General features: G+C 42.2%; 1 protein-coding gene across 1 annotated transcript; it reads left to right on the plus strand.

Annotated features, from left to right (window-relative positions):
• The first annotated feature begins 5,909 nt into the window (after positions 1-5,909).
• On the plus strand, positions 5,910-15,937 carry maea (macrophage erythroblast attacher, E3 ubiquitin ligase). The gene is made up of 9 exons (XM_061080128.1): positions 5,910-6,002; positions 9,979-10,161; positions 10,595-10,798; positions 10,965-11,087; positions 12,979-13,055; positions 13,222-13,330; positions 14,054-14,187; positions 15,125-15,320; positions 15,413-15,937. Exons 1-9 carry the CDS (start codon positions 5,934-5,936, stop codon positions 15,506-15,508), a joined length of 1,191 nt encoding a protein of 396 aa, XP_060936111.1. The 5' UTR covers positions 5,910-5,933; the 3' UTR covers positions 15,509-15,937.
• Positions 15,938-16,324: the final 387 nt, after the last annotated feature.

Raw genomic sequence — 16,324 nt, forward strand, 5'->3', positions numbered from 1 at the left:
CCTCCCTTCCGTCCCCTTTGCTCGCCGCTCTCTCTCTCTATCTGTTTTACCCCTCCCTCCCTTCCCTTTCTCACTTTCTATTACAGCAACCTCTCTGTCTTTCCGTCTCTCCCTCTCTGTCACTGTCACACACACACCGAAAAAAATAACACACACACACACACTGAATGCAGTTACTGCTGCATATATGGAAGTAGAAGCAGAAGAGAGTGTTGAAGAGAGAAAGAGTGACTGTGTTTTGCATATATATAGATATATATATCTATATATATGTGTGTGTGTGTGAGAGTGTGTGTTTGAAAGTGTGTGTGTGTGAGAGAGCAGGAATGGGGAGGAGCTATTACCGGCCAAAATTCATCTTTTGTTTCCTGAAAGACGACAAGGAGGGAAAAAAAAAGAAGAAAGAAGAGTTATGCAATGACTGTAGCGCGAGAGGAAAAACTTGTGCTAATATCTGTAAAACAATTTCCAAGTTCAAAAAACTTGTTTTGACTTTGTTTTGACAGTGTAATAAACGTGACCCTTCAAAAGTAATGAAGACCAAACTTATTTTATGGCTTGAATTTTGTTTATTACTATAATTTTACTTTTTCAACGATACAAATACAATTCTAACATCCAAGTGTGTTGTAAAAGAAGTTATTTCAGTTGATAATTACCTTTTAAAACCCACAGTTTTACAGAAATTCTGTATTGAAATGTCATCACGCTGGAATCTGTTGTATTTGTTGCTGTTTTCACACAAACACAAAAGGCCGGTATGCAGGTGTGTTGCATCACATCTAAAAAAATATCCTCTGCCATTTAAACTGACATTCTAAACATACTCTACATTGTTGTTGAGATGCAACTCATTCAAGTGTTTGATAAATTGATGAATGTGGAGTTTTTGATTTGCCTTGTCTTGAAAAAGTTGTCAGCGTTTTTAGCCACAGACTTCCCTCTAACTGCCGGGGCCTAACCCGGTTAACAGCATTGATGGTTACGTCACATCCTCACTATTGGTAAATGTCACAGAAAGCCAGTGGGCGAGATGCTTAAATCCAGAAAGAGGCCGAGGTTTCCACGGAAACTATTGTTGTTGTCAGGAGGATGATTCATAACTTGTGTCGGATGTTATCTCCTCACGGCCCCATCACTCACCCATCATCTCTGTCAACCGCTGCTAAACAGAGAGGAAATATACTTCAAAATAACTTTTCCAAGGAAGATGAGTAATAAGCGTCTAGGAGTGTTCCTTTACTGATGCCCACGCCAGGAGGAGACACGGTGGGAGAAGACGTGACTCAATCATCCGTCAAAACAAGGCATAAAAACTGTATGTAGACGTTAAATAAAGATGGATGACGCGTCCCCCCCCCCCAACCATCCAGAAATGAGACCAAAATTATCCCAGATTTTCAAAGTGTCGCCTGCTTTTGTCAGGTTTTCAAGGATAACCAACCCCAGCTTTAAGGAAATAAACCTCGGCCTTTTCTCCATTGTTTATTCTATCCGATAAATATTTGAATATACCGATATGTCTGTGATAAGCTCATATTCGGTAGATATTTATCGGCCAACCATGATATACGTCGGGTTCTTATGAAGAGTCCAAAAAATCTATTTCTGAGGATATGTGAGGCAAGAAAAGCTGATGTCCCGCAGCTTAAATTATGCTCAAATTACAAGGACTACTGGGGATTTAGAGGCTGTGTGAGCGGGTGATGCATCAAATGTTGCTCCCCATTGCAGACAGTATCAGTCGCTTGCTGTTTTATGCCAGCCCATAATAATCACGATATGTTCAACTCAACAAATGATCCCAATTCAATCCCAAAACTGGTTAATTAGCTTTAATTAGCTGTGTGAGTAATCACACCCCACATGGGAAGTTACTGCTATGAGACCAGGGTCTAAAAGCGTTACATGTAAAAGCTGCCAGGGGATATAGGTGCACAAGTCTGGTGTTTGGTTCTCACACCAAATTCAAACTGACAACGTGAAGTCGACAACGTGAGAAGGTAACAACACATTTATCTTGTCAACAAGGCAGATGGTAACTTCACTTTACACGCAGGAGACGTAAATGTTCCCTGGGAAAACAAGAGGAAACACACTCTGTGCTTAGGACGGAGAGAGGAGAAGACAAGGCGAGACGATTGTTCTGGTTGCAGAGGGAAGGAAGGAAAAAGAAGAGGTAGAGGGGACAGGGACATGTAATGATCGCTAGAATATTTAATGAGAGAGAGAAAGAAGTGAGGTGATGGATGAAAGGAATCCCGGCCTCTCAGTGTTTGTTTAACTGCACTGATCACTCCCTCATGTGTGTGTGTGAATGTGTGTGTGTGTGTGTGTGTGTGTGTGTGTGTGTGTGTGTGTGTGTGTGTGTGTGTGTGTGTGTGTGTGTGTGTGTGTGTGTGTGTGTGTGTGTGTGTGTGTGTGTGTGTGTGTGTGTGTGTGTGTGTGTGAACCCTGATGCTCACATGTGTGTGAGGCTGGACATTAACAGTCACACCCTCTCCTCCCCTGGATCACTCCACACACTCATTGTCCCCCTCCTCCTCGGTTTCTCTCCTCCTTCATCTCCCCCCTCGTCCACCTTCCTCCCACACCTCCCCTCCTCTGTCTGCTTGTCGCCTCCCTCTCCCTCCCTTCTCCATCTCTTTACCTCCTGCTCTTCCATCTGCTCATCTTGCGCTCTGTCTTCTCTCCCTCCCAATCTATCTCTCGATCTCATACGCACTCCATCACGCTCCCTCACCCCTCCACTCCCTCCTCGTTCCTATATCTCTCTTTTCACTCTCTCTTTCCATCTCGGGCTTTCACACCACCCATCTCCATCCTCCCCACCCCTTCTCTTCTCTCTCTGTAGTCACTGCAGCGTGTCTAATGGTTCAGCTCCTTCTCAGCAGATCCTCCACGTGGAGGCCGGGCGAGCAGCAGCCTCGACCCAACGCCTCCCAACTGCTGGCCTTATCAAGACTAACAGCAGCTAGACCTAGAGCTATCGCATACTAACACACACACAAACACACACAAACACACACACACACACACACATAATTACAACGATACATGCCTGCACATGCATAAAGATACAAGCGTGTGCATCGAGAAATCCACATACAAGCATCACAAGTTGTAAAAATAATGCAGCTGCAACAAAGTGTGCACACACACAACCTATACTGAAGCTACACACACCGCAGCATCACACAAGCTGAAAGAAAATGTGCAAACGCAGGCACATGAGCAGAAATTGATTTGGATATATGGATCCTGATAGAGAGCTGCAGAACAATGTGGACGAGAGAGGAGATACTAGAGTGTCTAGCATCTAATCTACCATAGCATCAGACGAGTACCGCAGGCATGAGGTATCTAACCCACGTGCAGGAGAGGAGGGAGGAGGAGCAGGTGGGGGGGTGGGAAAGATGAGTGGAAGGGTAGATGAGATATGAGGGGGAAATGGGGTTTAATGGAGAAGCAGAGCAGGAGGACGAGTGTGAGGATGAGGAGAAAGATGCAGAATAAATGAAGAAGAATCAATGATATCACAAAACGTTAGATGATGAAAATGTACTGACCATTGTCACCTGTCAATAAAAAGTAATGGTTTGAGGTGTTTATATTGAAGATGGTGGTTTATAGATTGAAAAGATTGCAGCTAGAATCTAAAGATGAGAAAACCACGGTCAGCAGATCGTTTCCTTCCTCAACAGGAATAGAGAGATTTACTTTTAATAGAATTAAACATCCAAATGTTCTTATAACTGTATTTACATACTCTTCTGTCTCAGTGTGTATTTTACTGATGCAACCAACTTTAATATTTGTATTATTAAATGTTGTGTTGACTTTGTTTGTGAAATGAAAGAAAATCATTAAAAAAAAAATCAAATCAAAAGTTTCCAAATCTCAAATAGACGTCTTGAGAAGTTATGATCTGTCTGAATTGATTAATCGCTGTTTTTCTAGATTCAGGAAATAACTCCAACATTTAACAACCACTATGATTAGATTAATATTGAAAGAGTCAGAGATACTAATGTCACCTGCCAAGTTCTTCCTTAATAAGTAACACTCCTGCCGTCACACAAACACACACTGTACACTCATACACAGAAGTAAACACAGTCACACACACAAACACACCTTCTCACTGTAAGTACACACACTTTCAGTTCTTATCTGACTTGGCGCCCAGGTTAACTCTGCTAACAGCAGCAGTGCTCATGTACACACACACACACACACACACCAGCCACACACAGGAAGCACTCGATACAGGGCAAGAAACACATCACAAACCTTGCATCACCTTCCTCTCTCTCTCTCTCTCAGTGTGTGTCCACTGTTCCACTTTGTTGTGAAGCTGTATGGGGGGGGTGTGGGACATGCAGCAAGTCATGGGCCAATTGTAAGCGATTACATGTTGTGCCAGCCAATCAGAGCGGCTCGGTACTGGACAGTGGCCAATGGGAACATGTTCACCACAGCATGGGGGAGGGAGATCCCACTTGCACAGGAAAATAAATCTGGACATGATATGGAGCCAGTGAGGGGAATCATATGGAGGGGGATCTATATTTCAAGGGAAAAAATGTCTCTATTTTTCAAAAGAGTTCATTTCATCATCATTGGAAAAAATAATGTTATATTATTTCTATCATAGTTGTCAGAGATTTTATTTCAAGTAAATGCTTTGAGCTTTTTACAGACTCGTTTGGACATGGCTCTGCAGAATTCAGGATTCCTTTAAACTAATGACTGTGTTGTATCCTCAATCACATCAGGATTTTAACACAAGGTTGATTTCTGGCATTTTGTTGCTTCTAATTTGTAAACTTTAGTATTGACTGTCATCATGTGAAAAATAATCCCTCTTCTTCACTCATATAATTCCCTATTTATTTAAATCCTGCTTGTCATTCAACTCCCTATAAACAGAAGCAACATGAAGTATAGTTTAGTATGTATATATTACATATATAGTAAATTATACATCGTAGTCTCCAGTGATTCATATTATGAGAATGTTTGGATGTGGTTTATTAGCCCTGGGTTCCACAGCAGGGCTACAACTAATATTCATTTTCATCAACAGTTAATCTAATTAATATTTTTGATCACAATTCTCAGAACTGAATTTGTTTTCCCCGATTGTTAATTTTGTTTGACTAACAGTCCCAAAAAAAGATTCAATCTGGAGTGACTGTTTTTCATTGATGACATCAGTTGATTGGTTTCTGGTTCTATTTGATGTGATTACATGCAGATCTCATCTCTTTTTTCCTGGTATTTGAAGCTGAAATGTCAGAATTATTTAGTTTCAGTCAAATTCAGAGTTAGCTCATATATGTATTATGCATATTTTACATTATCCATTCCTGTTGATCTCATCTCAACGTGAATACAAACAGTGACTGATGAGACTCAAACTCACTTATTCTTGAAGCGGATGCTCAAACAGTAGCATCAGTTAATCTTTGATTTAATTATGGAAATGTGGATTGCTTTAACACTGGGCCACATTGTTTATGAACTGCATAAACTGTTAATAAGTAAAACTGCTAAATGTTATGTTTATATGTTGTGTATATGTTGTGAGGGAAGCCTGGATCAAAATTCCTGATAGTAGTTGTTATTTAGTTTTGTTAGTTCTCCTTTGACTTGAATATTTTGTTCATATTTTACAGATGAATTATGCATCGATTAATCAAGAAAATGATAGATACATTAATTAATCAATAAAAATCACTGTTATGTTAGATTTTACATTGTTTCTCATCTTGTGAATCAAACCCATCTGAATCTCCTCTCCACACCAGCAGTGCTGACACCGTCCCACCAGGTGGCGGTAGTGAGCTTCGAGGCCATTCCGAGTTGATGGAGAAAGAGAGAAAAAAAAAAAAAAACACAAACAACCATAAGAGAAGCACAAAACCAAGATGGCGGTTCAGGAGACAGCATCCCAACTGTCCATGGCTCTCAAAGTCCAAGAGTACCCCACCCTGAAGGTAACTACCCCCCGACACGGTTACACACACACAGCCCGACGACCCCCGCGCTGCTGGGACACACAACTCGGGTCGGTGTTACTGGTTTAACTGGGATTTGCTGGTTCATTAGATACCGAGGGCCAGCGAACTGGACTGGGAGGCTAATGCTACCTGGGCTAGCTTAGCCAGGTAGCAGCGTCCTTTAAATACCTGGGTTTGAAAAGCGACAGTAAATAACACGTAGTTCTATAGATGCAAACATATAAAAGCTACTTAGCTTACGTGTGTTTGGCTTTAATGGTTTACTATTAATATCTGTGGAGGTGAGTGTGTCGAAGGCCTCAGATTAGATGTTAGCACAAGTTTAAACCGTGTTGTTTTTTGACAAGATGGTTTCTACAGCAGCTCTGTGTCACGTCAGATAACAGCCTAACGTTAATGGTAGGGGAAGGGGGGCGGCTGCACGTTGGAACGGCTCTGATGCTGAAGCTAAGTTAAGCTAGGTACCCCGGGGGGCTATAGGAGGCTGTTCCATGCACATAGTGGCAGTCCACGGGGACAGATCGTCCAACAACGTGGTTTTCGTGTGTCCTTCAACGAGAAGACACGTCAGTGAAGAAGCCCCCCGTGTAGGAGGCATGTCCCACCCCCCGCTAGCTAGCTGCTGTGGCTGTTACACCCTCCCCCCTATCCTCTTTTTAAATCATACATACATATATATACAAATGAAGGTGAATCTACTCTTTCCCCTGGAGATTTGGTATATGGCTGTGAAGGGGGGTGGGTCTACGGGGGGGTGACAGCCCGTGAAGCCACCAGCCCTGAGACGAAGCGACGTGTCATCAGATCGCTGCCTCCCTCCTCTGTGTGTGTGTGTGAGCTTCTTTTCAAAATGGCCAGCGAGAGAAATCACGATCCGCTGCCGCCGCACACACGCACCGCTCCTCCATTCCACACACCGGTGCTGCGACACTTCCTGTAGCCGACGAGCAGGATCGAATCCCGGGCAGCCCTCCGTCTCCCAGCCGCCTCCAGGGGACACACACACACGGCGTGAGTACCGGTGGATTGGCAGCTTTAATGTTGGTGGTGTGGTGCTGCCATGATTCATTACATAAAAAAAAACCGTGGCGTGTTTGGTGTTGCCGGTGCCTGGATGCTGCAGTGAGGATGATGGGCTCCATTTTAAGACAGGAGTGATGGTTTTAAAAGGCAGCAACCGGGACTGGGAGGACTGGGAGGACTGGGAGGGGAGCAGTGGTTAGTTAACACGTGTTGAGCAGAATGTTGCCTCACACACACATGAAGCTGCAGCATGTGTTGCTTATTACGTCCTTTTGTGTGTTTGTTTTCCTGTCAGATCATAGTGGGGTTATACTGGTAACCCTAATGTTCATGTGTTGTCATTCAACACACCATCGAAGCCAGTGGTTTGTTGGTAGTTTAACTGAAAGCTGAGCAAACAGGCCTTCAACAGTCTATTGAGAGTGTAACACTAGGATATTGTGTCTGTATTTTCAAGGTGAGTCCAAATTGTCATCATTATCCTCCAGACCTCTTAAATTTACCAGAGGAGTGTTATAGTGTGATAATCATTAATGATTAATCAGTGCTGGGAGGAGTGGGGCTTGTCAGTGTCTCTTGCACTGAGTCGACTCACAACAGATCATGAAAGACAACAAGTCACACAATGTCAGTCTGGCCCCACATGTAATGTCTGAAACATGACTGAGTTACATTGTTAACTGTCAAGCTAATCAGGGTTGAATGGAGAAGAGTGAATCTCAAAAGCTATAGAAACCGATCATATTCAAAATCTATTATTTACTCTTAAAAACCTACTGGACAGAGTCTCATGAAGGATGTGGTACGGGTCAGGGAAGAACCCATGAAATCCTGGTGCCGATTGGGATCAAGGGACAGATTCAGTATTTTATAAAATGATTATTATTATTTAACAGTGAGAGAGAGCATCTTTTTGTTGTTTGTTTTTCTAGGCTTTGTAAAATATCTGATGAGAACTGATATCCATAAGTGTGACTTGATTGAAACTATTCAAAGTGCTGAACAGGTCATTGGCCATAAAATGTATGATACAATATGGAAATCTCTCTTTGTAAATATCATAAATTTGATTCAGTCACATTCATTTAGTAATTGCTAGTGCTGCAGAAATCCCTGGTCTCACACTACTTAACATAAACATGATCCACATCCCCACAGCTTTTAAAGTAGAGGCACAATGATTCCTCTGTATCAGCAGATACCCTGGGCCCCTGAGATGAGGTATTAGAGTCATAGTTCATATAAACCAGTTGATATATATCTCTTGGTGGTTTAGTCACTTTACTGCCCAGCCCTACATGTTACATGTAGAGCTGCCCTACAAATGCCCTACATTTTCCAGAAATAACAGATGGAATGAGGTAATGTGGCTTGATCTACACCGTGCTGTAATGATCAGTATCTCTCCTGGCTCCTTCATTCTGTGACCCTGAATTAATCTGCTGATCTTTGGCCAAGTGTGTCACTAAAATCAATGTTTGCTGTTCAAACACAGACCACTTTAATGCGTCTGTGGCAAACCTGGGTCTTAATGTAGCCACCAGGAATAAGAAATGCTGGAGAGACCGATGTAAAGGCATCGTCTCATCCTTCCTTCCTGTCTCATACAGCGGCTGTGCACATTCCTGAGCAGAATTAGCCTGCTGTTTTCTGCAAGCAGAGCAGCAATGAATATTAACTAGTGCGTATCAAACTGTTCCATGGTACAATTACATATCTGAATCATGGCAAACCTATATTGGGCTTTAATTCAGCAAAATTAGAGCTGAATTCCCAAAATTCCAGCGAAGCAACAACATTCTGTGATGCTCCACTCCTCTGATGTTTCTCTCCAGTCTTAGTGATCTGTGAAATGAACTTGGCACCAACTTAAAAGAGAGAAAATATTCCCGATGGATCAAAGCTCTCCTCATTGTTTTATGCAGAGAACACGAATGAACCACAACAGTCAGATGAAGCTGGTTCACAGAGAGCAAGGAAAACACTGTCGTTTGATTTGATAACATCACAGAGATCTCATATTTTAAAAGTTCTCTGTGATAAAGCTAATTGGGTTTTTTATTGTGCTTACTGCTTGTTAATAGAAGATGCACTTGTATATTCTTATTGTAGGGTAATTATTATTCAGAGACTCTGGAGTATGTGGTTTTAATGAGGTTTATGAACCAGCTGTGACAAATTATTGTTCTGAAAATATAGCCAGCGGAATTCTTAGTCAAATAATAAAACAATTATCTCATTAAACTATCAAATTTCACCAGATTGTATACTTCACTAGAGCCAAACATCAGTGTCCAAAATAACATGGCGTTCCCCTGCTGCCTAACAGACAGTAGATCCGGGTTTTACTGGCCCTTTGTGTAGTTTTACTGGTCCAGCAGCTAAAAATGAAAACAATGAGGTTGCAGATTACAACCAACTGAATACCCTGTGCCTCCCCCTCTCTTTTCAAGCTGATAGGTGAGTCTACGGTGGCGTGTAGGTAACATAAAACAAAAAAGGCCCCTCTTTAGATATAAAGGGCTCATTGTGAGGTAACTAAACTTCACGATTTCCTAATATCAGGTGGTTATACTTTAACAAGGACATAATATCTTTAGACTGCCAAATGAGATAATACCTCAATAACATTCAGATTATATAGTGAGCAGTTTTACAGTATTTCTGAATTTAAATTAGCATTTAAAATCCACTTATTTCAGAACAGTGACAATCATTTTTTTATATGTGACTAGCAGGGTGTAGTAGAATATTATCCAAATAAATTACTACATTTCAAAATCGGAACCTGTATTAGACAGATTTAATTTTGATTTGAGTGTGTTAAGTAAACGCTTTTAAACACTCACTAATCGCAGGTTTGCTCCGTGCCGCTGTCAAACCTGAATGCTTCACACACTGATCCCATCCAACGGTGTTGTCTTCACAGGTCCCGTACGAGACTCTGAACAAACGCTTCAGAGCAGCTCAGAAGAACATCGATCGGGAGACCAGTCACGTGACCATGGTGGTGGCGGAGCTGGAGAAAACCCTGAGCAGCTTCCCAGTGGTTGACTCTGTGGTGTCACTGCTGGATGGGGTGGTGGAGAAACTCAGCGCCCTCAAAAGGAAGGTGAGGGATACAGATACATACAAACAGGCAAGCCACTAAATGTGCTCTTATAGATACAAACATCTCACAATATCTGGTAGATTTGCTCCTTCTAGATTAAGGTCTTGCTGCTATGGTTAGATTTGGAATTTTAAAACGTCAGTTATCCCATCTCTACACTAACTGGGATTGATTTAATCTACTTTTCTCAAAGCTTTTCACACTAAAATGCAAAGAGTATAAGAAATATTTGTGTATTAGAAATCATGATAACTGCCCTTAAGCTATCATGGCTGTTTGTTTTTACCTCTGTGGTATAATGTTCAGCAGATGTTTGTCACATACCAACATCTATTTGGTGAAGAGACAAATAGTCTCAAGCTGCTTTCAGACATGCACTGAACTCACTACATGTGATAAGTACAGTAAGAATGAGTGTGTGTGTGTCGCATAGGCTGCAGAGTCCATCCAGGCAGAAGACGAGAGTGCCAAGCTGTGTAAGCGTCGCATCGAGCACTTGAAGGAGCACAGCAGCGACCAGCCGGCCTCAGTGAACCTGTGGAAGAAGAAACGCATGGATCGCATGATGGTGGAGCATCTGCTGCGCTGCGGCTACTACAACACAGCTGTGAAACTGGCCAGACAGAGCGGTATAGAGGTGATTGTCAACTCAATACTAACAGACCCTGACTATTGGTTTTTGTTTATACACATTTTATTACGTGTCTTGTGCTTTTTTGAATTTAATTATCAGGTCACAATTGTACTTTTTTTTTTTTTAGTTTCTCTCTTTGTTGACATGTTGACTTATCTATGTTTTTTAGGATCTGGTGAACATTGAAATGTTCCTCACAGCTAAGGAGGTGGAGGAGTCTCTGGAGAGGCAGGAGACTGCCACCTGTTTAGCCTGGTGCCACGACAACAAGTCTCGCCTCCGTAAAATGAAGGTAGTTAATTCACAACAGTTCAGGTTTAGCCTCTGGAATGCAAATGGTTTCAGTTGATTTCTGCCAATGCTTAGAAAGCAAACAAAAAAAGGTCAAGCATAACAGGCGAGCAGAAATGGATAGAATATGCAAATGTCATTATTTTTGTGTGATGATTATTTCGGCTCTTAATGATCAGTGGAACAAAGTGACTTAGGACTTTAATTAGATTTATTTTATTTGGGGTGTTTTGCTCTTCTGTCAGTGGCAGCAAGTTAAAGCAATACTGGAACATTTGAACTCAACTGCAACATTATAATGGATTAGAATCCCCTACTCTCTGAGGTGTTAAGGCTCCAGTATGCTTCTACGTTCTCCTTTTCTCGGAGAGGGCTCCACGGAGGGCGAAGAGTCTTTTTGATTTTTACTTCTCCGACCACTGTACGTCGAAAAAAATTCACCGCCAAACCCATAGGTGGTGCAACGGAAGACAAGCTCAGAGAAGCCTACCCCAGTTTTGGGAAGAAGAAGTCCACGTGTGTCTGTTTAGCTCTGTTAGCTTGCCTCCCACACACTGAACCATGGCAACTAACAGAACTAAATAAAGTGACACCCAGCGGGTCAAGATGCTGATGTTATCGCTTCTTAGCGCAGCGGTTCCCCGGTCTAGTTTCCGAACTGTGTTGCTGATTCCACAGCTTTAATCTGCTTGAGGCTACACGGAGCTAGCTAGCTCCCATCCCAGCTAGCTCCCCCCCAGCTTCCACACACAGTCAGCAGGGACTCCCGACACTAACTACTATCCAGTGTTTGCTTCTAACCTGACGGTATTATAGAAACAGTGTCATGATAGAAGTGGAATTAAAGTCGTGACGGCGGGTTTTTGCACTGTTACCACCGCAGTTAGCATGGTTGCTAGCCCGCTAGCCTAGCCTGCTAGCGCCGTTTTGAAAGCTCGTTATAACCGTATGTGACCGTGCACACATGCCGTCAGTGCTCTAACGAGCCACCGTCAGCCGGACAACTCCGCTGGCTTAACACACACGTCACGTTAATCGTAGAATCATAGTTGTGATTGGGTTTGATGTGACAGGGAAGGAAACAGGAAGTTTGAGGTCCGGAAATGACGTTGTAGGGAAATTACGTTGTAGGGAAATGATGTCGTTCGCGGACCAATCACAGCCAAGAGCTGTCCGTGGGCTCTCCGACATGAAGACGGAGAGTTAGAAAAATCAGAGGTGTACAAAAAGCTCTCCGAGGCACTCGGAGATGGCGTTCCACGACAGATAGGGCGGTCTTATCTATCCGTTTTACAAAATACGTACAAGCATAAATTGGCCTTTAATCCTGGGATTATCCCATTAAACCAGAAGTACGATGTAGTGGGATGTCTATGAGAGTTGTCAGGTTTTAATGGATTTGATTTCAGCTACCAAAAGTCAGGTATGTCTGACATCCCTACTAAGTGAGATCAGAACTGCAGGAATGCATGATAATCATCTCAGTTAACTGTTACCAGCAGAGTCAACATTGTTGTAGGGAGATGCTCAAAAAACCACAGGGTTTCAAGACTATTCTGATGCTTTTTATTCCCTACCGCAAGCATTCGGGAAATTTCCAAGTGAATTATTATGTCACAAGAGGATTAGGAAGCTAACGCCAACCAACTGCTGGACTCTTTTTCAAGCTCCACTGCAGCAGGACATTTTTTCCTCTTTTTAAAAAAACATTTGGTTGATAAAGAATTGAAAGGCAGCTATGGAATCTTCCAGAACCACAGCAGTTACATAAAAGGATCAGTTACATCCATGCTGCGGTACGTCCTGAGTTCAGAAAGGAGAAAAGAGAAAGTCTGAGGGCTCTGCAGCATTTCACTGTTTTTAATATAGTTTTGTTTTTATTCTTTTGGCAGAGTTGTCTTGAGTTTAGTCTGAGAATCCAGGAGTTCATCGAGCTCATCAGACAAAACAAACGCATGGATGCAGTCAGGTACTAGACACAGCACCACAACACACATACATACAAACACAAACTGTTTCATTACAAACACAGTAACTGTTTCACCCTAAATACAGCAACATTATCTATTCTATGTAAAACATTGAAGACCTTAAAAAATTGATTGTGGTAATGTGTGTGTTTGTGTTTGTGTCAGACATGCCAGGAAACACTTCAGCCAAGCAGAGGGTGGACAGTTGGATGAGGTTCGGCAGGTGATGGGGATGTTGGCCTTCCCATCAGATACACACATCTCTCCATACAAGGTAACGCAGATGGTTTAACCATTGTAATCTACATATATATGTAAGATTTTATTTGACACACATATAACCAAGGAACCTTGTGGTGTACTTGTGGAATTCTTAGATTCACACATGAAAATGTCTGTCTTTATCAGAACTGGCACAGAAACAACTGAACTGAAAAACTCTAATATGTAATTTAAAGCAGCTGTTATTACACAATGAGCGAACACGACTTTGCAAGCTGTGGATTAACAGATGTTAATTTAACGGCATCAATTTTTGATGACTGATAATACACCACTTTGTAGAGCTCAAGCAGAGGAAGTGCTATAGCAACAGAGGAGCCACTAGATGGCCTTGTGTTTGTGAAAAAAACAAAATCACTTCCCTCTTCTCCATTACTTCAGACTTGTCCAGGGCATCTGTTTTTAACTGTTTCAATTTTTAATCTTTAGTGGGGCGACAAAAGTCTTCTGATAAATGGGGTTTTACCATGGCATCATGACAGCAATTATTCATCTCAAATTGATTGTATATATTTCATTTTTATTATTATTTATCTCTGTAAAATGTTTATAGTGGAAACTCTGTAGTGGTTGTGTGTGTCTTTCCTCTTTTTCAGTTTAATTTGTAGGGTTTTCCGTTGCTTATGTAACACTCTGGTCTGCACCTCACAAATAGTAATTACTGGGTTTCTGTTGTTGTTAAAATCTCTGTCTCTTGTTTTTTCTGTTGCTTCAGGATCTTTTGGATCCAGCCCGCTGGAAGATGCTGATTCAGCAGTTTCGATATGACAACTACAGACTGCACCAGCTTGGAAACAACTCTGTGTTCACTATAACCCTACAGGCTGGGCTGTCTGCCATCAAGACACCGTATCCTACCATACTCTGTTTCCAATATGAAGTAATACTCGAGTCGGGGGTCTTATGAGTTTGGGTCAACAATGTCAGCTGACTATCTCAAACCTCTTCCTCACCAGGGTTCGACAAGTGTTTAACGCTGCCTGGCTTAGCTGAATATAGTGTTGTTACCAAAAAAGGAAGTTAAACGAATGATAGTGATTTTTAAATGTTGAGGGATGTAGAGAAATTGTGAATCAAGACAGAGACATGGACAGGCAGAGGTGAAATGTATCTCGAATCTAATAAACTGTTCAGTGTAACTCAGTAAAACCACTTAGTGTTATTTAGCTACACTGCAGACTGGAATCGATGCTGGCAAGATGCAAGCTACTGTATGTCATGAATGGATCCAATAGGTTTAACACACATGGAGCAGACTTTCATATGAAGAAGATTCACTGTCTGAAAGTTTTTCCTCTTTTACAATAAAATAGGTGAGGATATGCAGCCTTTTTACACACTTGTAAATCAGCTTAAAGGGGCAGTTGACTCCGATCCCATTACCAGTAAGGGAGGTTGCCTTTCTGTATTTCTTCTTTCTTCTCTGCTGATCGAAGCCGGGTCCGATGAAAACCTGTGTCTCCTGCAGAGTCATTTGCCGATTGAATTGATTCCCACTGCAGACAAAGCCACATGTCAGTGGGGTATTTAGCCAGTGGAACAGGGCCTAACATATTTAACCTGATGTTATAACTCCTCAATTAAACCTATTTAAATTGCAAAATGGGAATTTCCTTTATAATGAATCATAAGGAAAGCAGACATGGGATTTAAAATGAGGGTAGAGTTCTTATGGTTTGCCAAATAGGGTCGATTTCACGTTATAACTGTCTTTGCTCTTTCTCTTACTGTGAGACATGCTATAACATCATCAAGTTTTGGTCCCTAACCTTATTGCCTATTCCAGTCAGTGCTACAAGGAGGACGGTACCTCAAAGAACCCAGACTGCCCGGTTTGCAGTAAATCTCTAAACAAGTTGGCCCAGCCGCTGCCCATGGCCCATTGTGCCAACTCCAGACTAGTTTGCAAGATCTCTGGAGAGGTCATGAATGAAAACAACCCTCCGATGATGCTTCCTAATGGATACGTGTACGGCTACAATGTGAGTACCCCACAAGATGAACCCTTAAAATAAGGGAAACCGAAAACTGTTTTCTCCTTAATTCATCATCTTCTCGGTATTCTCTCTTCCAGTCCCTTCTGTCCATCCGCCAAGATGACAAAGTGGTGTGTCCCAGAACCAAAGAAGTCTTCAACTTCTCTCAGGCTGAGAAGGTCTACATCATGTGATCACTCAGATGAGCCGCGTCTGAACGTCGACCTGATGGAAAACGATCAACCATCACCTGTGACCTGCCACCCGTGGAGCTGTGATCTAGTGCCCTACCACCCTCCCCCCACACAGACCCACGCTCAATACCCTACAAACCCCCTCCCCACCCAATATTCCATGATTGATTCCTTTCCACCCACTCCCTCCCCCCCCACCCACACACTCTATCACACAGAAACTGGGCTCGACTCCTTTCAGACTGTTTTAGCAGTGGCTACAAGTTGTTCGATCTGATTCATTCAAGCACATGGACTATTAACATCCTCATTATCTTACAAGCCTTCGCTCTCAAGATTAAACACGAGAGGGAAAGGACTGAGGGGTCGGAAAAAACGACTAGATAGATGTTTGATTTTACTACAACAAATAAAATCTTGTTGAGGTTACTTGGCCTTTTTTCCTTTTACTAGTCGTGTTCTTTTGTTACTTAAATAACGTGGCAGGACTGTGATGACTCACAACATTAAGCAGACTAACACATGAGAGTTGGGCTTTTCTTTTAAAGACAAACATGGCTGCCTGGTCTCATAGTAGCATCTTAATATGTGATGCATGCTGTTGTCTTTTAGCCATGTGCTGTTTGATGGATTGTTGAGGGCATATATTAACTGCCTCCTTTAAAACTGCCTACTAACATTTTTGCATTTCACCCTCTTTGGCTGTGAAACCGGAGTCTAGATTGGGCTGCTCCTTTTCAAATGTAAATATTAGATAGAAATTGGTCGTCCTCATGTGTAAATTCTGGGGTGTTTTTTGGGGACAAGTAACGACGA

Source organism: Limanda limanda, chromosome 10 (assembly GCF_963576545.1).
Source record: "Limanda limanda chromosome 10, fLimLim1.1, whole genome shotgun sequence".
Taxonomy (NCBI): Eukaryota; Metazoa; Chordata; class Actinopteri; order Pleuronectiformes; family Pleuronectidae; genus Limanda; species Limanda limanda.